Source organism: Xenopus tropicalis, chromosome 4, assembly GCF_000004195.4.
Source record: "Xenopus tropicalis strain Nigerian chromosome 4, UCB_Xtro_10.0, whole genome shotgun sequence".
NCBI classification, from domain to species: Eukaryota; Metazoa; Chordata; class Amphibia; order Anura; family Pipidae; genus Xenopus; species Xenopus tropicalis.
In genome coordinates, this window is record NC_030680.2 from 93,327,603 (window position 1) to 93,355,109 (window position 27,507).

Genomic DNA, 27,507 nt, shown 5'->3' on the forward strand with positions numbered 1-27,507 from the left:
AATTCGTAAAGAATCCGAAAAAATCGCAAAACATACGAAAAAATCGCAAAGTACCGATCATTACGAAAAAAACGCAATCGGACTCCATTCGACCCGTTCGTGGGTAAGTAAATCAGCCCCTAGGTTTAGTTAATTCATTCTGCAGGTATAGATTTCCTTTTCTTATAATAATATAATGTATTTCATTTTGTGTGTGCTTAGTGCCTAGTATTTTGCCACTCCAGGGAATTAGCCAGCGTCAAACTGGGGGGTGCAGGGCCACCTGCATCCCCGAACACAGCCTTTCAACCCATCCCCAGCCGCCCAACAATTATTTTACAAGGTAAAAAGTGTGATCTATTTTGTTATTCACTTTTCAAAATGTTATGAACTCAATGAATGTTCAGTTTTGGCAGAACGAATTCTCTTTAATTGTATTAAAATATATTTTGATGATTACATATCATGCAACAGTTTATGATAAGATAAAAACACCCATTATGCACCCAGAGGTGTTAAATATGTTATTCCTATGAAAAATGTGCATACCATAATTTCTTATAGTTCACATCCACTATATAAGAAATAGGTTAAAAACAAAGAAAGGTTTACAAACTCTATTGGTCTTATATTAGACACAGAAGTGGAAACAAGGGTTGCAAACAGTAGGAGTGCAACTAAATCACTAACTCAGGCTTTCTTTTTCTTGTTCTGGTGCAGAGTCTCAACTTCTTTCATTAAGCGCAGGCAGAGCTCATCTTGATAGGGTAACGCTGCACACTGAACAGACAGCGGGAGCCCTAGCCCACCTTCCACTGCCTGTAAAGAGCAAACAAACATATATATCACTTTTATGGCTAATGGAAGAACAGTTTGGTTGGATTATATACAATATCACACTACAGCAATTTTTCAAGCTTTAAAACATAGAAATAATGGGCCTCAGAATTATGCTCAAATACATTTTAACACTAGGTAGAAAAGTGCCCCCAAGTATACATGGCAGCTTTGTTTATATAAGCTATAGTAGTTTTTTTTCTGAAGCATACGCACTTTTACCAGTGCAGGGCAACAGTACAATATATTTTAATTAATTTTTTGGTGTTACCATTGCTTTAATCAGATTTAAGCTTTATTATGTCATCAATTCACATACATTTATGAGCTTCACTCTGTTTTAACACACACAATCACTGCCCCGGCCTAAGCTCACCCTCAAGCAAAACAACTTCTTTCTCTGCCTCTAACTTTTCCAGGATGGCCACCACCCCCTTACTTTCTCCCAGGTTTAAATCCTACCTGAAACAACTTTATTAACAATTCAAACAGTTTTAACAAAATGTGTTGCACCACCTTACATGCTCTTTTTGTCTGTCTTTGTTTTCCCAGTTAATGCCGGGAACCATCTTGCTATATAATATTAAAAAGTCTGCATTTCAAAGTTTAGAATTCAATAGCTAGAGATAATCAAAAGCAAGTTTTAAGGAACCACAACATATACATATACACAACTTTTACTAGTACATGATTTCCAAACTTAACATTTTCAACAAGGCATTGATCTAATAGGCAACAAAGCACAACTCATGCAAATGCCCATAGGAGGAACAAAAGAGTGTTGGCTCTTGTAGACATCTCTGTTAGAATGGATGTTAAACTAAAACAATGAGCATCTGCACACTAGACACCCTACCACATGGGTTGTATAAGGGTTGGGTTAATTTAAAGTTGAGGAATATTACAAAGTGTTGTTGCTGAACTCTTCCTCTCTCAATGTCCCTTGAGTTCTGCTTATGACTTTTAGTATATATATATATATATATATATATATATATATATAAATAATATATATATATATGTGTGTGTAGTCTATGTTGCAAAACCCATTTGCCTAGCACATGTTATCAAGCATTTCTAACAATTCCATGCAGCTATGTCTATATGTGGTTTGCACACTACCTTTACAAACAGCTTGTCCAATTGGTCATTAAAGTGTCCTTTGTAATTCTTTAGTTCCTCTTCATCTGTTTGAGTGACAGAACCCACAGGTACAACACCAGCCGGGAACCCTACTAAGTTGTAGAGCATTGTGTAGGAAGCAGCCGCTAAGAAAAACAAAAATGTCTTTTGGGTAAAATGTTACTATACACTGAGATCAAGGTTCAAAACCATCATTTGCAGTTAGTTTATTAAACCCTGATTATGTGGGTCTCTCTGTATCAGATCATTAAGCACTGGATGCACTGAAGCCTTTATGCATATCCTATAATGTGGCTTCTTACTTTATCTGAGTGATCTGCATATCAGAACTCAAGAAGTAACTTTAGTGGTGCAATGACTTAGTGGAAAGTCGTAAATTCTTTGCTGCAGTGCTTTCTGGATAGAATAATAAGATCTGTGGGCAAATACTTTTTACCACCTTTCCCTTTGGAGAGGTAGGGGAATATTTATTATAGTGTGTAAGGCACATCACCGGTGATGTTGCCCATAGCAACCAACCAGCAATTGAATTTGTTAACTACAACTTAAGCTGGCCAAACATGGGCAGATCCGCTCGCTTGGCGATGTCACCAAGCGAGAGGATCTTCACCCTATATCCCCACCTACGGGTGGGCGATATCGGGGAGGCATGTAGGCAAATTCCACATGCGGCAATGGGGCAGTCGGTTCAGTTCCAACTGGATTTTCTAACCTGACCAATCGATATCTGGCTAATTTCAGGCCAGATATCCATCGGCCAGGCCCATCGGTTCTGCCCCTACACAAGCCGATAAGCTGCCGAATCGGTCCAAGGGACCGATATCGGCAGCTATAATTGGCCCGTGTATGGGGACCTTTAGAAAACAAAAGCAAAGATCTGATTGACTGCTATGGGCAACACCACCAGTGATGTTGGATCACTGTGTTAAACACTGCAACAGCCATTTGCAGGGGAGCAATATTAAAACTGCTAGGTTCGGTGATTATATAACAGACATAAACCTGCAGTGTGAATGATTTTCTTTTAAGGGAGTTTAGTTATTAGAGATAGTCTCTTTATTCATAGGCACAAACCTATAGATCCCTGTTTTCGATATAGTTCTTAAAGAATTTGATGCATCTATCATGCTTTAATCCATAAACATTAAAATTCAGTTTGAGGATAAAAACTTATTTTACACGGTGAAAAAAACAAATAAAAACTATGGGAAAATATGGAATTAAATTTATAGATACGGTTTTCTCGTTTAAATTGAATCTAGGCTAAAGTGAAAAAACTTTCTTGTTTGTATTCATCACTTTGTGCATAGAATTCATTTGGGTTCATCAGAAAAATGGTTGATGGTTGGACTCATGGACTATGTATTTGTTTCTAATTTGACCATACATGTGGTCACTAGTAGCCCATAGAAGTAGAGCCCCATACACATTCAGGTTAGCAAATAATTATACTTTAGGCCAATTAAGTAGTGTGGAATTGCAGTATAGCTTGATACAGAGATTGCATATTTAGGAACTCCTACACAGAGTATAAACATCAGCAAATCATCTTGTGTATAACCACTATTAGTATGAATGCTTCATATTTTTTATTAATTCAGCCTGCTGGCAGATGAGTGGCCACATTGTTTAAAGGAGAACTACTTTCCCCCACAAACAAAATCTCCCATCTACTGCCCTCCTCCCTGCTCTTTCCCTGTTGAATCTGTTAAATACAAAAGCACACCACTTTGTGAGACGTATAGATGCAGAGTAGTGCATCAGAGTTTTCAGGGGCTATCTTGTAGATGGAGCTAGTCCTGAGTTAGCTCCTACTGCGCCTGCAAGCTCCACATTGGCAAACTGACCCGAAGACATCCTGAACATACAGAAGATATTGCTGTAGAACTCCACTGTGCTACTCTGCATCTATATGTCAGGTTTACAAAAAGGGATGTTTTTCTATGTTATAGACTCAGCGGGAGGGGGCTGATGGAGGGATTTTGTTTGTTGGGGGTTTAGTACTTCTTTTTTATTTTAGTGCTCTTTTTATTTTTATTTTAGTGCTCTTAATTAATTTGATAATTGAACTGTTGTACAGGTTTCTTGTATTGGTCAGTCCTTACTGATCCAGCAAAATGCTCACTCTGGGATCCCCACATAAATACTGGAAATCATTTGGATTTATTGGGATAAAAGAGATTGGTAAAAGCAAAAAAATCTGGCACAAGAGTTACATTCAACTAATCCCCCTAAACCAGTCAGTAGCAAGATATTTTCCCCTGATTATAGTATTTAACAATTCGAAAATGTCTTCATTAGGTAAGCTTCTCTGATTTCATTGATGCTAATGCATACAATATTTTACTATTAGCATCTAGTTATGATGTGAATCATTCCCAGATAACCTGAGGTTCGATTTAGATGAAGTTATGTAAAAATGAAATATTTACATAGAAGCTTTGCAGGATAGCCTGGGTTAAAAGCTGGACCTAACATAGGAGCCAATACCACATCTAAATTCAACTTTCTCCATTCAGCGATAAATTCAGTCTGGTATTCCTGGGGATAGAAATAATTTTTATCAAAAATATACAAGTTGTAGGTATAACAGAAATAAAATAACAATAGTTTAGGGCTGATTTTGTATTAAGACAAAATTGCAAAAAGTCATTTTAACGTTAAAGATGGGGCTTCACTGGTAAATGCACTCATCATCTGTTGAAGCTTTTTTTTCTAGTTAAAAATAATGCATAGCACCAAGCACACCATGAGTAATTATCCTACCACTATTCCATAACCATGGTGAAATTATAATGAAAAATATCTTCAATAATACATATAACTTGGTGAGGAACGATATTCTCTTCTGTGTCAGGGATGTAGAAAACAGTAAAGAGAATAAATGAAGTTACATAGGTCTAGGTCTAAGTCTTCAATTCAATATGAATCTGTAACTCTCTCTCCAGGACTGTACCTCTACAGCTGTATTTTGTTTCCAATGGTCCTTTACGCAGCTAAACAGTATAAAAGAGATATATGTTATCAGTACAAAACGTGTCGTATATTTAAAATACTTAATGTTTCATAAATGAGAGAAGAATGCAATAAGTTACAAATTAATTATTTTGCAGCACAGTACTGCTTCCCTGGGTCTTTCTACTTTATTTTATTCTCTTGTGATGGGGCTGGGAACCCCAGTCAACCACTTTCAGTGCAACTGCTTTTTGTCACTGTGGAAAAGTCTGGTAGAAAGAGGAATACTGAGTATTGAATGCTGAATACAGAGAATATATTTTTTTTGTCCTTTATATAATCTGTTTGACTGCCTGTGCTTCTGACTATATAAGAACACTTATTTTGTGTAGCTGAAACAGCATTCCTTTAGATATATATATGAAATCCAGTGGGCACATCTATCCTGTGCTACAAAACCACCATAGCCAAGGTCTTGTAGTATTTCTCTTTCCAACCTTTACCTGAGCCATGTTTGTGCTGTTTTTGGACAGGTGATACCAATCCCAAGACTAAATTCACCTTCCACTTCTAGCTTGGTAGGTGGTCTCATATTATTCAAAATCAAAGCTAAATAGCATTTTCCACTATTATAAATATATCTTAGGGGTTGTTAATGACCACAGGTACTGTTAGTTAATACAAATGTTCCCACAGACAGTTGTTCGAAAACCCCATTCATTAAAGGTATTTGTGTCAAAATGTGCTCTTTGCATTTCCCTACAGTTGTACTCAGTGCCGCTCAGTCCTTCCTGTATTCTATTTGGAATCAAACGTAGTTGTACCTATGGATGCAGAGGAACCCTAGAGCTACCACTACCTCCGGACCAGGCTGTAGCTTTAGGGTTTGCTTGGTGCCCTGCATTAGAGCACTTGTGTCTAAAGAATCAGGGCCACGCCAAACACCAGAAATGATGGCAACTGGACTTTCAGCACAATTACATCCGAATTACGATGATGTGCAAGCACAATTGTGTTATTGCATTGGCCGCAATTGCATCAGGTGAAACACACTGTGTTTCATGGTGATATATGTGCCAAAAATGTTACATTACTGTATACCATATAGTTATACTTATAATGGCTCACATTTTCACATAAAGCTAGCTATACACAGAAAAATCAGTGACCAAGTCATCAAATGTCTTAATCTTTGCCCAATTTGCCCCCCAGTCCAGGCAACCCCACTGGGTTTGAATGAATAGCTGAAAGTGTAAGCACAATGTCTCACCTTGCACCTTGTGCTGAACTCAAGGACAGTGCATATCTTGGACGCTGCAAAAGAGTTTATTTAGTTGAATATTGGCATTTTTAGTGGTAACAGTAAAATTCCATTTTTGTATTCCTCTGCCTTGTGTGCCCTTAAACCGTACATAGAAATGGGGATCACTGATACCTATGGGACTGTATACAGTGGTGAGATACAGCAAAAGAATTTTAATGCTTCCTGTCACTCTCCTTGCAGCTTCTTGTGCCATCCCCCTGCATAATGGGGTCTGGACAGTAAATAGAGCTCCTTAATAGTAAATTAGGGATTCCAGGATCTGAACTTTGCTTCAGGTGATCAATATACAGTACATGAGAATGTGTAGCCCAATTTGAAACAGCTACATTCAGCCTCAAGACATAACTTTTGCATTTGCCATGTAAAATCTTCTTACCAATGGCTTCAGTATAAAGGCCAGAATCTTCTTCACTATTTTAGGAAGGTTGCAAAGTAAGCATAGATCTCTCAGACGTTGGTCTACAATGTTGTTTTTGCTAAATAGAAACCAAAAATATTGTATGGTAAGAACAGAAGCCCATAATGTTATGCTATTTAAAATAAAAAGTTTAATAAAACTCTAACTGGAGATAGTTATATAAGGAAATAATCCATTTTTTTCCTTTATACCCTAAAGAAAAAAACTTTACTTGTTTTCATTTTTATATGTAATAAGCAAGAAGGGCTTATGCTTAGTTTGTTATGAGAATTAAGCTTTCATCTTATTCTTATTGAAATTTAGATGCAGAAGTTCAAATGACTGCATCAATGTAATAAGAGATTATAATACTATAATATTATTTTCATGTAGCAAGGACACAAATCTATACTCAGTTGATGTCCCTTGCACCTTTTTTTCAGAATTGTTTTGTTTTGGAACTAAAACAATGAGAATGCACAATAGATGCTGTTGCTTAACATTCGGCAGATATAAAAATATTATCTGGAGGAGAAATGGGAAGGGAGTGAGGGAAGGACACAGAATGAGAGGAAGAATACAAATAGGGCAGTATTACAGTACTACAGTATTACAGTACTACATTCCAGGGTTTTTTTTTAATATGGCAAGAAAACTAAAATATAGCAACTTCACTTCTGATATCAAACTAACTTCAGACCTGTACCCTTATTAAGTATAAGAAAATTCTACTTACAACTTCTCACTTAATGTTTGTCCTCCATCACCAAACAATGATTTCATGTACAGCTCATTTAGCATGTATTCAGTTCGGGGAGGTTTGAACGGTATAAGCTGGAATATAATCATACCATTGCGTGACATTTTTTTTTTACATTTGGAAATATGTGCAATATATTTCTTTCTAGTTGCAAAATGCCCTGCTTTGGCCCACTGCAGTAGATGTTTTTTTTAGCGTGTTGAATGGTATAACCTATAAGATCCTACCTACTTGGCTCCCTGTGTACCTACAAAGTAAAAAGACTTTTCTTGTCATGCTAGATATGAGTGCTAAATGAGGATGCGGAAAGTACAGAAATTCTCAATAGCAAGGGTTGGGTTGTGGAGGCAGAAATGTAAGATTTTGATATTTCCAACTGAAGGTCTGTTGGCTAGATGTCACACGCCAATGGATTTATTTGCCCCTATTCATGTATAAATGCCTTTACAACATTTTGTATGACAATTTAATTTTCAGTATCATTCATCCTTTAATATGCAGAATACCAGATAATGCCATTTACTATTGCTTGATTTTTTAAGCTTGGATTTTTTGTCACTGAAAAAACACGATTTTGGTGTGGAACCCCCAACCCCCCCCAAAAAAAATTTCTCATGATTAATTATGCAACAAAGTCGTGAAAATTGCTAATTTTTTATTAGCAATAGATGCCAGTTAGAGTTTGTCCAGATCATGTAGTCAATGGCAAATGTCCCTTTTATAGTTGGAAGACCTTTCTTTGCTTTGTGGTTTTAAAGGTTTTCGGGGATTTTTGATACTGGCTTTTGTGCAACAATGTGAAAACGTTGTGGTTTTTTTTTTGTTCACGCTGTTTTTAATTTGGATTTATAAATAAATGACTGCCATTCATGGAAATTAGTTTAGTCGTGGTTTAAAAAAAAAAAAAAAAATATAGAACCACGAAAATCCAAATGTTAATAAATCCCCCCCTCCTAAATGTACAGCACAGATCCAAATGGTAGAATTAAGAGGGTTCTATATGGTGTAGATTCATTTAATATTATTCTTAGGCAAGGTTTACATGTGATAACAAAGAGAATTGTAACTGTTAAGGGTCTGTATTACCCAGAGCACCAGGCAACAGCTGAAGTCCCATAGTCCCATAGGTTCCCTATGTCTGTTTATTTTTTTTTTTTATGGGTCATATAATGTTAAGATTATGACAATAGTATCTGAGCTAGTGGGCCATTAGTAATATGGACAAAAATGAGCATATTCTATAAACGAATAATTCTAATAATCATCCATTTTGCTGATGAATAGAAAGCTTTCCACATTGCTCTTTGCTTCTCCTTATAAAGGCAATGTCTCTATTTCAGAGAGTTGGCAGGAAGAGCAAGTTGTAGTTGCAACTGGGCCAGGAGTCCTTGGTTAGTTCTCTATATTTTGCATTTCTAATGTGACACAGATAAAGCTGTAGCTGACATGAGTTGGCACATATTGGCCCAAGGCATGTAACAAATGCAGACAACTAGTCTAACTGATGTTAATGATTGTTAATATTGGTGAATAGTGATACAAATAGCTGCTCTAGTTCACATGAGGACACCTCCTCGATGCTTCATGAATGTCCTGAGCTGCTCTAGCTATACTTGGCACTATCACATATGTGTATATGTGTGTATCTCTGCTACTGCAAAGATCTGTTTGTATTTCAAAATCACATAAAAAATAACTCTGTTTTAAAATAACATACATAACTTTGTAGCCAAGGTAAAAAGGTTATGAAAAAAACTATATAAACACAGCAAATGATTCCTGAGAGATTTGTGCCCTGTCTTTATTCTTACCATGTGTCCAGCTTCTTCCAGCAGCTTTTTTGTTTCTAAGAACACACGCCTCATAGCTGGATTTGGCAATGTATAGCCATCAGTTTCGTAATATCCAATGCGCAGGGGCTGAGACGTAGAGTAGACCTAAACAGTTTTCCAACATGTATAAATTACTCCTTTTAATATACTTTAATCATTAATTGCACCAAGCAGGCAGTGAACAGATTAGTGTTTCCCAACTTTATGTTTTTACATTGCTCTTTGTTAATTACAATACAAAGGGACCCTATATTCTATATCATAGTAGTTGGGAGATACATTTTCTGCTTTTCCAGACAAACTACGGGTCTTTTCAAACAAAAATATGCATTCTACAAAGGGTTTTAAATCAAAAAGTACAGAAAGGACATTTTCTGTTAATGCTTTTCAGTTTCTGGAGCTTTCTGATCCAACTGATGTTTGGCCTCCTTGTTGGATGGGGCATAGTACATCACTCCAGCATCCCAACAGAGGCCACCCTAGGTTTTACCTTTTATTCTTGGTAATGATTTTAACCTAATACCCAGATATCACAATTGCAAATTATTGTGTCTTACAATCCAAAAGAATCAAGTTTGCTGATGACAGAAGACATATAAAAGTGCAAAGCTCATGTCATATCTTATATGCATGTAGAACCGTTAATATTCTATATGTATAATGTGTTGTTCCTTATACTGCTACCTACCTCTTCATTAAAAGGTAGCGGTGGCACTCTTGGATCCAACTTGAACATCTCATCACACAAGAGAGCCTTCATACACAAAACTAGGCTGTCTACATCCCTTGCCATTGGTCCAATGCACAGCAGCACTATAACATATATACCACAACCCTTAGAGTATGAACAAAAATACATACTAGAAAAAACTTGGCTAATTTGGCTAAATGTCAGTGAAATTAATCGTATGGTGGGTGCAAAGTTTGTGACAAAAGAAAATCTATCCCACCTGAATATTCCCTCTGTCCCTTTCATGGATTAGGTAGAGCAAGAGAGATTAGGATAATCCTTTACCTGCAAGCATGCCATCAACACAAGGCCGCACTCCATGTAAACTGCCAAAAGGAAAATTATTAGAATTAAAAATGAGTTGGAAATAAAAAATTATACATTTTGTATTGTGCTTCTACCTCATTAATGTTTACATAGTATGGCAGTGCAGCCTATAACTGTACAAAATATGTAGGTTTAGGGTATATTGTATGGGATGCAAAGATTTGCCTGGCTTAGATAGGGTTAATCTTCCCTTACATGTCTGGAAGAGAGACACATATCTGGCTGTTACATCTGTGTGAGACTGAGGCTAGTGAAGCCTGTGCCATGGGGCTATGTTGGGAAGCAGGTGCTGTGGAAGTCTGTGTACTAACTGGTGAGAGAGAAGATGACTTTCTGGAGGGAAAAGCAGTGAACAAATGGTATTGTACACCTAGTTTGTATTTGGGCAGAGAAACCCCATTTAGACCCCAAGGAGTTATTTATCTGTTTACCCAAAGACTTTGGATAAAATGACTGTTTTTGCTACAATGTTTGTGAAAGCTGAACTGCTGAGAACAAAGTGTAGTGAGAAAACTGCTTTAAACTGGAGTTTGGTGTCCGTCACCTATCTGCCTTCCCTCTGCCACTGCCATCTTGAGCAAGTCCCCACAATACCTCAATCTATTTGGAGTTGGCTTTAATCCAGCTATTCCACAGAAGCTTGATGGCAGTCGGATACTTCCACCAATGTCTGTTCCGAAACCTAAGATTGAGCCTCCGCCTCCAATTAATGCTCCCTCTCCCCCAGAAGATCCAGCAGCACCTTTAGTGTGGTTATGGGGATTCGTTGTAAGTCCATATATTGGGTTGCTTGTTTCATAACTGTCAGGGAAAAACAAAGCCACCCCACGGTAATGTATGGTTTGTAGTGATAACACAAATACTTTCTTTTTGTGAAGAAGGGTTTTAAGTAACCGCAAAAAGTTATAATTACTATTTAGTCCCCAAGATTGGTCATGACAGTATTTCTTACAAGCCAGTATGACAGAGTACAATATTCAGAGCATTAGAGTAGTAAAATAACAAACCAAAGAGAGAGAGGAGTGGGTTGTCCCAACCGCTACGTTTCAACTTTTGTTTTCTAGCAATTATAATGTTTAGTTCAGAGACCAACAATTTCTTTACTATCTGTGTCTTTTTATCTTCATCCCACTTGAAATAAACTACATAACATGATGATTTTTCATCAGAGGGGGCATCAGTGGTTGCTTAGGGGAATTTGCTGGTTGGAAACCAACAGAACCAAGGAAATGATTGCCTTGAAGGTGCAACCAGAACCTACTGCTCAATAAATATGCCCCTTTCTATCAAGTGTATCAAAGATGTCCAGCTGGATGAATGAAATGTTATTTTAAGCATTTTAATAAATTACTAGAAAAAAAAGATTACAATTGTATTTATTTACACAATGATGTACCCAGGATAAGCAAAGAGGCTCCATATTTATACCAGGGGAACTTATATTTAATAATCCCGATCTACCAAAAGGACAATTACAGTTTAACACAAGCTATAATTGCAGTTACAATTTGTACCAGGACTTATAAGACACAGCTCTTACTCAAATATTTTTATTTGCTGGTATGAAGAGCTATATTAAAATATAGAGTTGTTGTATATCTGCTTTACTTTTATCACAAAGACATATTCACAGCACTGCACAAATGATAAATGTTTAAAGTTTACTGGTCTCCTACATGAACACTGATAAAAAAAAGGGCAGAAGAAACTATCTTTTCCTTAATTAGGCAATTCTTTGCCATGGCCTTCTTCGGTAATATGATCACCAATGTCTTAAAAAGCTAGAATGCAAGCAGTGGCATACGTATAGGTATAAAATGAAACTCAATATAGTTGATTTCAATGTTTTAAAAATTTACCATAAAGCATAAACCCCTTATGGGATACTCTTACATATGCACCAACCCCCCAATTTTTTTTTTTTTTACAAAAAGCTGCATTATAAAAATGAAAACTGTGCCTGGGTGGTTAGAGGCAGACATGAAATGAAAATGTAGGGGAATGACATAGCTAGACTAACTAAAGATAGTGCTGTGCTGTGTATGGTCTCCCTATTGCCAACAAAAGAGGCTGGGAGCTCAGTGTTATGCAGGAATTGGTGAGAGTGTTGCTCAGGGCATGCTGCTTGTAGCATTCTTCAGCAGGTATCTCAGCTCAATTTGCTGCTATTCACTGCATTACTTTGCTAATGGGCACAGTGAGCTTTATTGAACCTACTTGAACGTGATAAACAGTACTGTACAGCCTCTTGTAGGTAATGTGTATATTAGGTCTGGGCAACAGAATAACTAGCTACATTGGAACTAAGGCACAGCTAGATGTGTTCACAGTGGTGGTACGGGTTTTGGTAAACCATAAGAAGAACAGTTTTATGAGGTTTCAGGCTCCTCTTTTGGCTTTCACCTTTTCATTAGGGATGTAGCGAACATCGCCAAAAATGTTCGTGGACCCGTTCGCGGACTTTCGGCAAAACTCGCGAATATTCGCGAACTTTGCGAACCCCATAGACTTCAATGGGAAGGCGAACTTTAAAACCTAGAAAAGCCATTTTTGGCCAGAAAACTGATTTTAAAGTTGTTTAAAGGGTGCCACGACCTGGACAGTGGCATGCAGGAGGGGGATCAAGCAAAAATTTCTCTGAAAAATACTTTGTAAAAAAAACGCCAAAAAACCCCCCCCCAAAAAAACGCCAAAAAAAACGCAAAAAAATAACGCCAAAAAAAACCGCAAGCTATTCCTGTGTATACGCAAAGGCGAAAAACCGAAGCGAAAAAAAGCGGCGGAAAAAAACGAGGCGAAAAAATGCAGCGCAAAAAAAAAACGCGGCGAACCCAAAATGGCGAACATCGCCAAAAGTTCGCGAATTTCCGCGTTCGCGAACACCTGATGTTCGCGCGAATTAGTTCGCCGGCGAACAGTTCGCTACATCTCTACTTTTCATATAGTTAACTAAGATGTTGCTTTAGATTCAAAATAAAATGGAGATGTATTTACCATATCAAGGTCTGTGGTACATTGGTCTTTGCAAATATAATGGCCCCTTGTTTCTTCAAAACCTTAACAATAACACTGTCCTCTTCCTCGAGCTCATCAAGGTATTGCACCAGGCCACAGGTGGAAGGATGTCCCTAAGAATACATATAGTATAAATAACATATTAGGGCCGATTCACTAAAGTGCATTAAAACGTGCGCTATTTATAGCATGCTTTAAAAATTTTATCGCGTCTTAACACACGATACTTGCGTTAATTTAGACGCGATGCTGCTTGCATTATTTAAGTCACGAAGACTATTTTTCGTGCGGTATTTGATGGAACACTCGGTAATGAATGCATCGCGCACAAATAGTCGCCGCGTGCGAAAAAACGCACGCCATATTAGCAATACACACCATTACTTTCGTAAAACTACTTTTAAGAAAATGACCATTTCCCTGCAAACTGGAGGTTGCATCACTCTAGGGCCAACACATACTGTACTTGAATAGGGTGTAAATAACATAAGCTTGATATATAGGATAAAATGAAAAAACAGCAGCACTCCGGAAATGTTGTTTCAGGCTTAAACCAGCCCTTTATCAAGGCTTAAACCAGCCCTTTTTAAGCCCGAAACGTTGCTATGTGCACTTGAGTAAACTCACTTTTTTCTACAACATTTCCGGAGTGCTGCTGTTTTTTCATTTTATCCTGGATATTGTTTTACCCTGGCTGAGGGTTCAGCTTGCACCTGGGGCTACAACTAGCTGGTTTGTCCATTGTGTAGCACACCATAATCAATTTGTTGATAAGCTTGATATATAGCACAGTAGAGAACAATCACTAATATTTTGTATGTTAAAAGAAGTTTATCCATTTCCATTTTATTCCCTAACAGTGCATTGCACTGTAACATGGTATGTTTTAAAATATTTTGGTATCATTTCATGCTAGGTAGTTCTCCTGGTTTCTTGTAGGAAAATTAGCACTTCTTATTTCAATAACCTGGAAGAGGATTTAACCTTACTTTTCTGCTGGTCATATCTGGTGAGCAAATTAAACCAGTGATGCCATAAACTCCACCCCCTGGCTGCTTTAGGCTAAATCAGGTTAAAAAAAGAATTTTCACATTACAGAAGAAATCTGATCTGTTCATCCTGCAGGTTTCCAGCTCCCTTACTGCTGTCAGGGGATGATAGATGTTTTGTCAGCTCAGAGAACATTGGCGAGGATGTTTATTAAAAAATTAATTAATTAATGAATTTAGACTCAATAAATTGCAGCTATACCACTAAACATAGGAGAGAGGTGAAAGAGGTGATAAACTTAGATCACTTGTAAGCTGTCTGCCTTTGGGTAATGTGCTACTTCTATGAGGTTTATTTCTGGTACTCAGTTACTAATGCTATGAACGACATCTCTAGAGTGCCTTCCCTACTGCCCCTTCTTCACTAGTTACCTAAAAAATAAAGTAATAATTACTGGTCCCCTGTTTAAATACAAACATGAAATTGGTTGTTATGGGTTACTGCACCTAAGCAAACCTTGTACATTTATTAAACATGGTGGTTTGTGTTAGATTGCTACAAAAATATCTTTCTTCCAAAGAAGCATAAGGAAAACACTCACCTGGTATCCAACATGTTCCTTTATAGAGACAGGAACACCATATAGAAGACCCTTTTGCTTCTGCTTTTTGACTTCTTGAAGCTGGGTCTCACAGTCATTCATAAAAACGGTTATACAGTTGGTATCTCTAGTCACTTCCAAAGCCTTCGAAATTTGTATAAGTTAATCATCATCAATATAATGTAATTGCATTTATACACACAACTTTCAAGACTATAAGAAGTCACATTTACCTTGATGATTGCATACAATGTCCCTAATTAAGTGTTTAACTGTCATGCCTAATTGTGTGGTAGTTGTTAGCTTTTCCAAAGGAGTGAGTTTTTAGGGGAGGGGGAAGCAGGAGAAGGGAGTGAGGAGAGCTGCAGACTCTTGCCCCAGGAATGATGAATTTTTCTGAGAGAGGAACCCTAACAAGTTCTTTACAAAAAAGGAGACAAGAAATCCTGTGTTTCTTTTCATAGAGGCTGTATTTACATAGACCAGTGTTTTTCAACCTTTTTTGGGCAAAGGCACACTTGTTTCATGAAAAAAATCACGAGGCACACCACCATTAGAAAATGTTAAAAAATTTAACTCTGTGCCCAGCAGCAGTGCCCCCCTAGTACATTGGTGCCCAGCAGCAGTGCCCCCCTAGTACATTGGTGCCAAGAGCAGTGCCCCCCTAGTACATTGGTGCCCAGCAGCAGTGCCCCCCTAGTACATTGGTGCCAAGAGCAGTGCCCCCCTAGTACATTGGTGCCCTGCCTACGGCACACCAGGCAACATCTCGCGGCACACTAGTGTGCCGCGGAACAGTGGTTGAAAAACGCTGACATAGACCTTTCTGATAAAGCTTACTTACAGTAGTTTTTTCTTTTCCTTCTCCTTTAAAGGAACTGTGTTTAGGGTATGCTGAACTCATCAGTATATCATACCATAGACCTTTGGGTGAATTCTTAAAGGGTTTTTCTTAGCAACTTTAGTACAACACGATAATATGTAGCAGCAGAATTGCCAATCTGTATACATTTTGTGGTGATATTAGTAACCAGTTTAGCTCAGGGCAATAATCTAATGGCTGAAGACCTGTCACTCTGCAGTTATTTTTCTAGCACCCACTGTTATATACAACAGGAAACTACCCCATTAATACAAGTCACTGTTATCATGGTCCTAAAGCAACTTTGAGACACACAATCTGCTCTAATTAAACCCCCTATGGGACATTTTCTTAGTAGTCTTCCCTGGGGCCTGCCTGCCTGCCCCATGTTCTTGATGAAATTTTTTTGAAATACAGGTATGGGATCCCTTATCCAGAAACCCGTTATCCAGAAAGCTCCGAATTACGGAATGCCCGTTTCCATAGACTCCATTTTAATCAAATATTTCAGAATTTTAAAACTGATTTTCTTTTTCTCTGTAGAAATAAAACAGAACCTTGTAATTGATCCCAACTAAGATATAAATAAACCTTATTGGATGCAGAACCATCCCATAGGGTTTCATTAATGTTTTATTGATTCTTGAGTAGACTTAAGGTATGGAGATCCAAATTACGGAAAGACCCCTTATCCGGAATACCCTTGGTCCCAAGCATTCTGGATAACGGGTCCTATACCTGTAGTTAACTTTTAACACAGTTTTGCCTTTGCTGTAGATTGGGGTTGTCTCGATGAAGCCCATGGCCTGGAGGCAACCTTTAAGTTTATTTTATGGCCTGTGGCTTAGCTAACATGTCCATAAACTTCTTTGTAAGACATCATTATTTTATAATATTTATATTGGCACTACTATACACAGTAAATGGAAAAAGTCATTTTCCAGAGTAAATATATTTAATTAACCCTTGGATCACTTAGACCAGCAGCTGACAGGGGAAGTCCTAAGACCCAAATATAGGCGTGCTAATATATTTTATACAGTTACAAATAGTTAGCTAAGTTACAAAAATATTTCATTGCTTTTTTATGGGATGGTTAAATGAATATTTGTGTTGTTGTGTTATGAGCACTCTAAAAGGCACCCTTACTTTTTTAACATATGGGTACAAGACACTCTCAGGAGAAAGCGATCCATCTCTAAGCTTTTCTGTAAGTTCCTGCAATGACATGCTCAGGATTCTTCTGGAATCTACACCTGGGTTCTGCAAACACAAGCAAATATTGTGTTACAACGTATTTAGTTGTGAAAGAACATGTTCCTGCTTTGCAAGCAAAAAAAAAAGATTGAATCTATAAAATTATGTAAGCAGCATATCAGATGTAATGGTTCATAAGACAGACTGAAAACAGACATATCTGCACAACTACCGTTAATAGACATGGCAACCCGCATGCACTCAAATGCACAACCAAGTACTTTAAAACTTTTATAATAAAGTAAGAAACCTAAACAAAATTGAATCAAATTTTGACAACCAGGTATATTTACAATGATGTTATAAAAGAAATCTGTCTGTGGAGCATTATTATTATTTTATTATTTACATTTATTCATAAAGTGCCAACATATTCTGCAACGCTGTACAATAAGTGGGTTACATATATTGGACATACAGAGTAACATATAAAGCAACGAATAACCGATACAAGAGATGAAAAGAGCCCTGCCCAAAAGAGCTTACAATCTACAAGGAGAAAGGGTTGAGACATAAGGTGTGGGAATGGGCATGACAAGAGTTGTGAGAGGTGTGGCACAGGGTAATGCTTTTAGCAGCACACTGAGGTTATGTTACACTAGATTAGGGTAAGCTTCTCTAAATAAATGTGTTTTTAGAGATCTCTTGAAGGCAGAGAGATTGGGAGAAAGTCTGACAGTTTGTGGGAGCGAATTCCAGAGAAGGGGGGCAGCCCTTGCAAAGTCTTGAATGCGAGCGTGTGAGGAGGGAATGAGAGAGGAGTTGAGGAGCAGGTCAGTAGAGGAGCATAACAAGCGGGTTGGATGGTACCTAGAGATGAGTTCAGAGATGTAGGGTGGGACAGGGTTATGAACTGCTTTGAATGTGAGAGTCATTAGTTTGAATTTTATCCTGGATGGTAGGGGAAGCCAGTGCAGAGATTGGCAGAGTGGCATGGCAGAGGAGGAGCGGTTGGAGAGGTGTATGAGCCTGGCAGCAGTATTCATTATGGACTGGAGTGGGGACAGTCTTTTGAGGGGAAGGCCAATTAATAGGGAGTTACAGTAGTCCAGGCGAGATATGATGAGAGAGTGAATAAGAATTTTGGCAGCATCTTGGGTGATTTTGGAAATATTTCTTAGGTGAAAGTGACATGATTTGATAAGTGACTGGATATGAGGAGTGAAGGACAGGGCAGAATCAAGCAAATGAAAATCCCTTCAGAGTTTCTGTGTTACCAGTAGGGATGCACTGAATCCACTATTTTATGTAAAAGATTCGCCCGAATACCAACCCGAATCTGAATCCTAATTTGCATATGCTTAAGTGACAAAAAGTCACGTGATTTTAAGGATTCGGTGCATCCCTACATGTGGCATGTGGAGAATAGCAAGAGCATTATGGAATTTTGTATTACCAGCCTTTTCCTAGCAAAAGAAATGAGCAATGATATCTCAACCAGTTGCAGAGCCCATGCATAGAACCAATGCAGTACAGTACATTTTTTGTGGCAACTTTTTTCAGTGACTATATTTTTCCTGACAACTTTATCCCTGCAAAATTTATTGGAGTATATGGATATTCTTTTGCAATAACGTTTTTTTCTGTGGCAACTTTTTCTGAGCAGAATACAATGGAGTCTATGGCCATTTTTTCACAGCAACTTTTTAGCTTACATAATTTATGTATGTATGGCCGAATTAAGGGCCAAGCTGTACAATCTAGTTTTGTGTGTAGACCTAGCTTAAAGGACAGGTAAAATGTATTTCACTGTTGGGCACCCCCAGTGAAGTTGATCGCTAAGTTTATATTTGGGCTGGTGCTCCTGTTAGGAAAAAATGGCACTGGCCTATCAAAAACCTACCTCAGCACTGCGCTGGCATCTCCTTATATTCTTTGTTTATTTGATGCTTGGTGTTCTGCGCATGTGCAGTAGAGTAGATCTTGCCTGGTTTACTTTACTGCACATGTACAAACAGGGATTTTTACAATGGATGCTGGTAGGATGGTAAGTAAAATGCAGCACAGCACTGATAACGTTTTTTTTATTGGGTGATGCAGTCTTCTCCCAAAAGAAGCACAGGACAGGGGAAAACATTTAGTAATCTATTTTACTGGGGAGTGCCTAATATTTTTGTTCTTTAAAGATATAGAAAGAAAATTTAACAGAGGATAAGACCCAGACTGGTAACTTGTGGGTTCTGGCAAATGCCAGAGGGGCTGTTGTAAGACACCATAGACAGTATCTATTTAGTAGGTTGGTGGGGGCTGTTTGGGTCTCTGTGTACTTGATATGCCAGGGCCTATTTTGAATCACAGTCAAGACTTGCAGAGGATCAATGATTGCTGCCCAAATAACAGGTCAGTTCTTCACTGAATCTGAAAGAATGCTTAGCAGAGATAGCTGGAATGACATTCTATGGTAAGGGAAGTTATCATGGGAAGTTAACTGGGCAGGGATCTCTTTTCTACTGGCACTAAATCTTTGTGTATTTATACTTATTTATTTATTTATTTATTATAGCACTTGTCCTGTTCCTGTGTGTAAGTTTGTTTATTGTAAGATTCTACAGTGCTGCTTATCCTTGTAGTGCTTTATAAATACAGTTATATGTACATACATACATTTATCACCATTGGTCACCTGGCACCTGCACCTGGGCAGCAATCTACAGAAACCAACCAGCTGCAAGTAAAATAACGGATGCAAAAACAAAGGTAATTCAGGATCTACTGTGTCTGTGTCTTGTGGCAGAATATACAGTCCATAGTTACATCTTGTAGTATGCTGTCCCTTTAGGTAGGCAAAATCAGCCCTTATAATAAGAAAAGGTGCAAAGTTTGTTTACTTTAAATGGATGAACAGTAAATACTACCTGCTATGGGTAACTGCACCAGTAGCAAACTTTATACCTTTTTAGTACATTCCTATTTCATGTTATGTGTATAATTACATGGTGATCACTATAATCTCAGTTAGGGCTATGTTTGTCAGAAACCTTATTGAAAGAAATCACTTCATCATCAAAAACTGTTGCCAGTTGACCAAAGCAGTATTCTGCTTTGTTACTTGCTACTTATGGACAGGGTAGCCAGTCAGGTTGCTTGCACTGCAGAAGCAGAGTTTTTGTTGTAGGATGGCATGTTGTGATAAGATGCTTACTATCTTTTATTATGTAAAGTTTACTACTGTAATTATATGATCTGTTGCTAATAAAATTTGTGGAAGTTCAAAGTTCCACTTACCAAGGCAATAACAACATATCTGTATTGTGCGGAATAGTTATAATTATATGCAAAGTAAAAATAGCCAATCAAACATGTAATTGACAGTCTACAGCAAATAATATGCTTAATACTTTTGTATCAGTATAATTCTGTATGAGGTGTGTGAATTGTGTGTGTGCGTGTGTGTCCTATCCTTCCTTGCACTTTTCAAAATATATGTCTATGCCTTCAGGCTATGTTCCCACCCCAAAGTATCTGTAAAAGGCACTAGCATACAGTATTTTCAAAAGTGTCCTCTGTCCTTCTAACATGACTAACAAGTATGTGTGATCAAGATGTCGGTGTACATACAGTATGCGGTGGTCAACATTGATTTAATCCCATGTAACTAAATTCTACAGCTGCTATAAATTATTATTATCTCTAATACTGTATAGGCTTCCCCTGAATAGATGGAGGTTATTGCCAGGAGTCACATGGGTTACATAGTATTATACCTTCTAAATGAAAAATTTTTTTTTAAAAAAAATGAAGGGTAGCAGTATACTTATGTTTGTGCTTGTATAAACATGTTATAATAAAGTAAACGTTTGACCATTCAAATTATTTGCAGAATCTTTATTTTAACAGATACTTAACAGGTCAATTTTTCAATGTAAATTGTAAAATGAAATAGTTTGAGCTATAAATGTAATAATGGCAATATGGCCAGGTTGGTTGCATAAACGTACCTGTTTCTTGAACTTCTCAGCTAGTTTTTCCATGAGTTGCAGACTCATATCTCTTCTCTTTTTCTCTTGATTTATCCTCTTTAATATACGCCTTTTCCTTATCCATTTCAGCCCATACAGGGACACTGCAACACAGAGCCCCAAGGCAGCAAGGATCCTAGATTCAACTTCATGCTCAGTGAGGAATTCATTTAACTTGTTACACAGCATTGTGCTGTTCTGACTATCTACAGAGCAGCAGGCAAGGTTTTATTAAACAAATCTGGCATGGTTCCACATCAGAGGCTCAGCAGTTTCATTGGAATGTTCAAGTAATACAGCAGCAGCAGTGAAAATGATCTGTAGGGGGGGGGTTATTAAAAAGACCTTGTCAGTAACATTAATATAATTAGGTTTCTTTGTAATTGTTCGCATGAAACCAGCTACAAAGAGTTAAGCAGTTTTTTAATTATTTGTTCTTGGCTTTTTCAACTTAGAAGAGAGGCCGAAAACATTGTTTTTGGCTGCAGCAACTGAAAATGTGCCAAAAACTGAATGGCTTGCAACACAGCAAAAAAAAAAAAAATATACACAGTTGATCTACAAGAAATTACATAGGCTCTAGTTTGTTTAAAACAAACATATACAGCCCTCCCTTGTTAGCTGATCATTAAATAGTAGAACCATAATGGGGGCAGGGAATTCTCTTAAGAATACTACTGTGCAGGCTGAATGAAAGCACCACTATGGTTTAGTTCCTGTGTTAGTCACTATGGTTTGACAGTTCAGGAGTACAATATGGATATATATGCTGTACACACATTTGTTGCAAGATCCTATTATTAGGCTTTATTAGCCTTTAAGGACCTCACAGGACCTTGTCCCTGACTTAGTGGCAACCACAAGCAGCTCAGAAGCCATGCTTCATGCATCCATTCTGTAGGACTGTACTCCCTCCATCTGTTTCTCAGACCATCTAGTACAGGGATCCCCAAGCCTTTTTACCTGTGAGCCACATTCAAATGTAAAAAGAGTTGGAGAGCAACGCAAACATGAAAAATGTTTCTGGGGTTACAAATAGGGGAACTGATTGATGTTTTGGCAGCCCCTATGTGGACTGGCAGCCTACATGAAGCTCTGTTTGGCAGTACACTAAGTTTTTATGCAACTAAAACTTGCCCAAAAGCCAGGAATTATAAAAAGACATAAGCATCTGCTTTGAGGCCACTGGGAGCAACATCCCAAGGCTCATGAGCCACTGGTTGGGGATCACTGATCTAGTAAATGTCCACATGGACATATTCAAGAAAAAAACCCTGTGGGTAATATGAGAGGAGTGTTTTAACCCCAGTTGCCCCATGTTAAGTATAATTAGAAAATTTATCCTGCAAAGTGTATTCAGGGTGGGACTGGGCCAGCAGGGCACCAGGAAAAAAATAGATGCGCTCGGCTCTTGCGGGCCCCATGACCCCACCGACCCAGGCCTGTTCCCTCTGCTAACTGCAGGAACCAGCGCATCCCCCCCCATTGTGGCCATAAGGAGGATGTGCAGTACACAGTGGGGAAAGGGGGCTTGCCGTCACAACTGGGGTGGGGGGTATGTCCCCAGGCAGTAGTCACGGTGGGGTCTGGACCCCCCAGTCTGACCCTGAGTGTATTGTCCATTTAATGGTCAGCTTGTGCAGAGACAATAAACACAAAAATCAACAAGTCTTGGGGGCACATTTACTAATCCACGAATCCGAATCCCGAATGGGAAAAAAACGGATTGGAAACGAACATTCTGCGACTTTTTCGTATTTTTGCGATTTTTTTCGTCGCCGTCGCAACTTTTCCGCGAATTGTTGCGACTTTTTTGCCGCCGTTACGACTTTTTCGCGAATTGTCGCGTCTTTTTCATATTGAGCGCTCGTAAACGGCGGGCAAACCTTTGCGACTTTGCATGATTTTGGAAGCCTCCCATAGGACTCAATGGCACTCTGCAGCTCCAACCCGGCCCAAGGAAAGTCTCCCATAGGGCTCAATGGCACTCTGCAGCTCCAACCTGGCCCAAGGAAAGTCTCCCATAGGGCTCAATGGCACTCTGCAGCTCCAACCTGGCCCAAGGAAAGTCTCCCATAGGGCTCAATGGCACTCTGCAGCTCCAACCTGGCCCAAGGAAAGTCTCCCATAGGGCTCAATGGCACTCTGCAGCTCCAAACTGGCCCAAGGAAAGTCTCCCATAGGGCTCAATGGCACTCTGCAGCTCCAACCTGGCCCAAGGAAAGTCTCCCATAGGGCTCAATGGCACTCTGCAGCTCCAACCTGGCCCAAGGAAAGTCTCCCATAGGACTCAATGGCACTCTGCAGCTCCAACCTGGCCCAAGGAAAGTCTCCCATAGGGCTCAATGGCACTCTGCAACTCCAACCTGGCCCAAGGAAAGTCACAATACTGAAGCTTGAATGAATCCGAAACTTTCATACTCGGCGCGACAGTACGATTATTTTGCGATGGCGCTGCAAAAGTCGCGACAATACGCGAAACAGTCGTGACGGCGATGAAAAAATCACAAAAAAACGATCTTAACGAAAAAAAACGTATTTGGACGCTTTTCGGACGCTTTTCGGACGTTCGTGGATTAGTAAATGTGCCCCTTGATGTCTCCACTACTTCATCAAATGTTTATTTTCCAGCATTCCAGGATTTTCAGACATTAGTGTAATAAATAAATAGACTTCAGTATAAAAACCCTGACTGTGGCCTCTGTTCTACTGTTTTAATTTCTTTTGGTTCTAAAAATCAAGCATTTTTTACGGGCTATTTAAGGTCAGTGAGGTTTTTGTTTCATTTGGGAGACTGGATCTTTCCACTTCTATTAGCTGAGAAAGTTCTTAATCCCCAAGCCAAAGAATTACCATTGTAAAGGGGAAGAATCCTTTCAGAAATCCAGATCCAACTGAAACTATCCTACTAATAGCGATGCAAAATTTTTCGGCAGGCATGGATTAGCGGTAAATTTCTGTGTTTCGCCATTAGTAGATTTTTTTTGTGAAACAGGTGACAAAATTTGCCACAGAAAAATTCTGTGCACAAAAAATTGTCACGTGTCAAAATCTTTTAACCGTTTAACTGCCAACGACGTACGGCATACGTCATTGCAGGAAAAGGCTTTATCTGCCAACGACGTGCGCCATACCTCTTTTGGCATGTGCCGCTTCTGCAGAGTGTTTTTAGCAATGACAGCCCTCTGGGCAACGAGCCAAGGGGGCGGTCATGCCGGTTCTGCGACGCGATTGTCGCAGGACCGACCTCCAAGCAGCAGATGCGATCGCATTGCTCCCCACTTCCTGCTTCCTGTTTCCCCCCCAAGCGCCGGCCCACAGACCAGGACTGCAGCAGGACGACCAGCCATGTGATCCCTGCTTCTGGACAGGTAAGTGTGTTTTTATTTTTTGCACTTACACACTTACACACTTACACACACTTACATACATTTATACCTACATACAGCATGCAATTTAGCACTTTTTTTTTTGTTTGTTTTTTTCATTTTGCACACTCATATACACTGTTTATTTTGACAGCGTGACTATTGGATCAGATATTCTGACCACTAATTACACTGTTGTGTGACTTATTTTGTTGTTTCTCTGATTTGCACAATTTTTGTGGTTTTATTGCATTTTTATCCCTGTATAAGTGTTCTAAACTCACATTTTGATAAATCTGCCCCTTAAGGTATGTTTATTTAAATTAAAGAAAACACTTATTCAGAAAACCTAGGTCCCAAGAATTTTTAGATAACAGTTTCTATACTTGTATAGTACTGTAAAATATTTTACTGAAATGTAACAGTGAAGTATTCTGACTAAAGACCCATATTATTATTACATCTATGGCACCTGTTATCCAGAATGCTCAGGACCTTGGGTTTTTGGATAAAGGATCTTTCCGTAATTTGGATCCCCATACTTTTAGTCTACTAAAAAAATATTAAAACATTAAATAAACCCAATAGGTGTGTTTTGCTTCTAATAAGGAATATTTCTATCTTAGCTAGGATGAAGTACAAAGTACTGTTTTATTATTACAGAGAAAAAGAAATAATTTTTAAAAATCTGTATTATTTGATTAAAATGGAGTCTATAGGACAGTGACATAACTTGGTCGCACCAGGCCCTGTGCAGAGAAATCTGCTGAGAGGGCCCGGCGTGAACAGTCCCTCCTCCCCCGCCCCCCCTTTAGGCCCCCTGCTCCACTTTTTTTAAAAAAAAGTTAGGAGAGGGACCAGAGAGGGGAGGGACTACAATACAGCATACCCCCAGTCTGGCCCCCCTGCGATTGTGTTGTGGGTCTGTTGTATAGGTAGTTACACCATTGCTATGGGAGATGGCCTATCTTTAATTCTGAGCTTTTTGGATAATGATTTTCTGGATAACGGATCCCATAACCGTATAGTAATTAATGTTATATAATATATATATATAATATATAATAATGACACAACTGTTGGTGAAGCATATGTGACTTCTTAATAAAGTACTTCTTAGTAAGAAAATAGGATTGGAACTCACAGCAGCAGCTTACTCACAATGAAAGAGCCTTCAGATGCAGGAATGTTGCAAGAAATTGTAATCCAGATATATTTCTTTAAGGTAAAAACAGAATACTGAAGAGAATAAAAATCAATGGTAGCTCCCCTTATTCCAGAATGGAAGGGGCTGTCCCAAACTAGGGCTATGTGTCTCACTATTAACCAGTGACACAAGACAGGTATCAGCTACTAACAGGGCCGCCATCAGGGGGGCACAGGGGGTACAGTTGTCCCGGGCCCGGACAATTTTAACCTTAAAAGGGGGCCCGGCTGTGCTACAGTTTTCTTAATAGCTCGGGCCCCCTTAAATCAATTCCGGGCCCTGTCATTGGTGGTCAGCGGGTGATCCTATTGGTCGTGCCCCGTGCGTACATGCACGCCAGTACGCACGGGGCGCAACCTTATAAAAGGGTCTGTCTGTCAGAAGTGCAGAGGCGTCGTCAAGGAACTACCTCGCCGGAGGTAGTTCTATTTTTCCAGTTCTGATGTAATATTTTCTCTGAATGCAATATGTGTAATTACTTTTTAATGCTCCATTTATAAATTAGATCTTTTTCTTAATACTGCCCAGTCTGCATCAATAATGGACACATCTATGCACATTTCTTTTTTCATTTTTGGATTTTTGCAAGTGTTTAATCAATCCTGCTAAGGAATACTCATTGGAAACTGCCAAAGACATGATGAGAACATACAAACTCATTCAAGCCGGAATAAATCAACACTGCTTCTCACTGAGCCCCCATACTGCTCAAACAAAATAACATAACATTGTTTGGTGATTATTTGAAGATAAGTTCAGAGATGAGCAGGCGTGTGGATTGCTTTGAATGTCAAGCACTAACCCATTATGTAATAAAAGGCTCTGGTTGCTATGGGTTACTCCTCCTGGGCAAGCTTAGAGCCTTTTATTACATAACCCCCTTAGTTTGAATATTTGGTATGTTTTTTCACAATCCTTCCTCTTAGGGTTAAAGTGACAGTGGGTTGAGTCGAGTTTAAATGTACAAGTTTTAAAGCACCATCTTGTGGAAATTTTGGATAAAGCATTCAGTATTTTAGTATTTATATGACATTAGAAAATTAGCTGAGTGATTAATAGCAAACCTAAGACACCATATTAAAGGGGTGGTTTACCTTTAAGTTAACTTTTAGGATGCTGTAAAATGCCCAGTTCTCAGCATTTTTCAATTGGTCTTCATTATTTATCTTTATATCCTTGAATTATTTACCTTCTTCTAACTCTTTGCAGCTTTCAAAAAGGGGTGAATGACCACAGCAGCCAATAAACTATTCCTCTGTAAGCCTAGTATTATTGTTATTGTTACTTTTTATAACTTATTTTTCTATTCAAGTCCTCTTCTATTCATATACCAGATTCTCATTCAAAGCACCTTCTGGTTACTAAGGTAAGTTGACCCTAGAAACTAGATAGTTGGCGATTTAAAATCAAAATAATTAAAATACTACAAATACTAAAAAGTGAAGTCCAATTGCAAATTTTCTTAGAATATTACTCTCTACATACTATACTAAAAGATGAATAACCTCTTTAATAAAGATAATTATGAAATCCAAAAGTTTGGGGATGAAATGTAGCACAAGATTGATAGACAGAAGTGTTCATGATGAGACAGCTTTGGAGAAAATATGTGCCAGATAGCATTTTTATTAGTGATGAGGGAATCTGTCCCATTTCACTTTGCTGAAAAATTCAACGAACTATGGAAAAATGTGAGAAATGGTGAAAAATTTGGCCTTTTTTTGCCGCTACCACGTCTTATGTTTTGTGTGTATCGGTGTGTAGGCAGCCATCTCAGTACATTGTGCCTGAGTCTGAGCTTTCAGAAGGAGCCAGCACTACACATTAGAACTGCTTTCAGGTAACCTATTGTTTCTCCTACTCCCGTGTAACTGGAGGAGTCTCAAGTCTTACTATTGAGTGAAATTCTAATATCTACTGGGAATTTTGTTTATTATAAAATAACAGAAGAACTACATAAACAT

General features: G+C 38.5%; 1 protein-coding gene across 1 annotated transcript; it reads right to left on the reverse strand.

Moving 5' to 3' along the window:
- Positions 1 to 386: 386 nt before the first annotated feature.
- Positions 387 to 21,194, reverse strand: faah.3 (fatty acid amide hydrolase, gene 3). The gene is made up of 15 exons (XM_012961960.3): positions 20,948 to 21,194; positions 16,902 to 17,015; positions 14,891 to 15,034; positions 13,279 to 13,412; positions 10,879 to 11,085; positions 10,243 to 10,283; positions 9,916 to 10,040; positions 9,207 to 9,332; positions 7,372 to 7,469; positions 6,615 to 6,714; positions 6,185 to 6,228; positions 4,916 to 4,955; positions 4,392 to 4,500; positions 1,939 to 2,084; positions 387 to 798 (listed from the first exon to the last, which is right to left on the reverse strand). Exons 1-15 carry the CDS (start codon positions 21,155 to 21,157, stop codon positions 670 to 672), a joined length of 1,767 nt encoding a protein of 588 aa, XP_012817414.2. The 5' UTR covers positions 21,158 to 21,194; the 3' UTR covers positions 387 to 669.
- Positions 21,195 to 27,507: the final 6,313 nt, after the last annotated feature.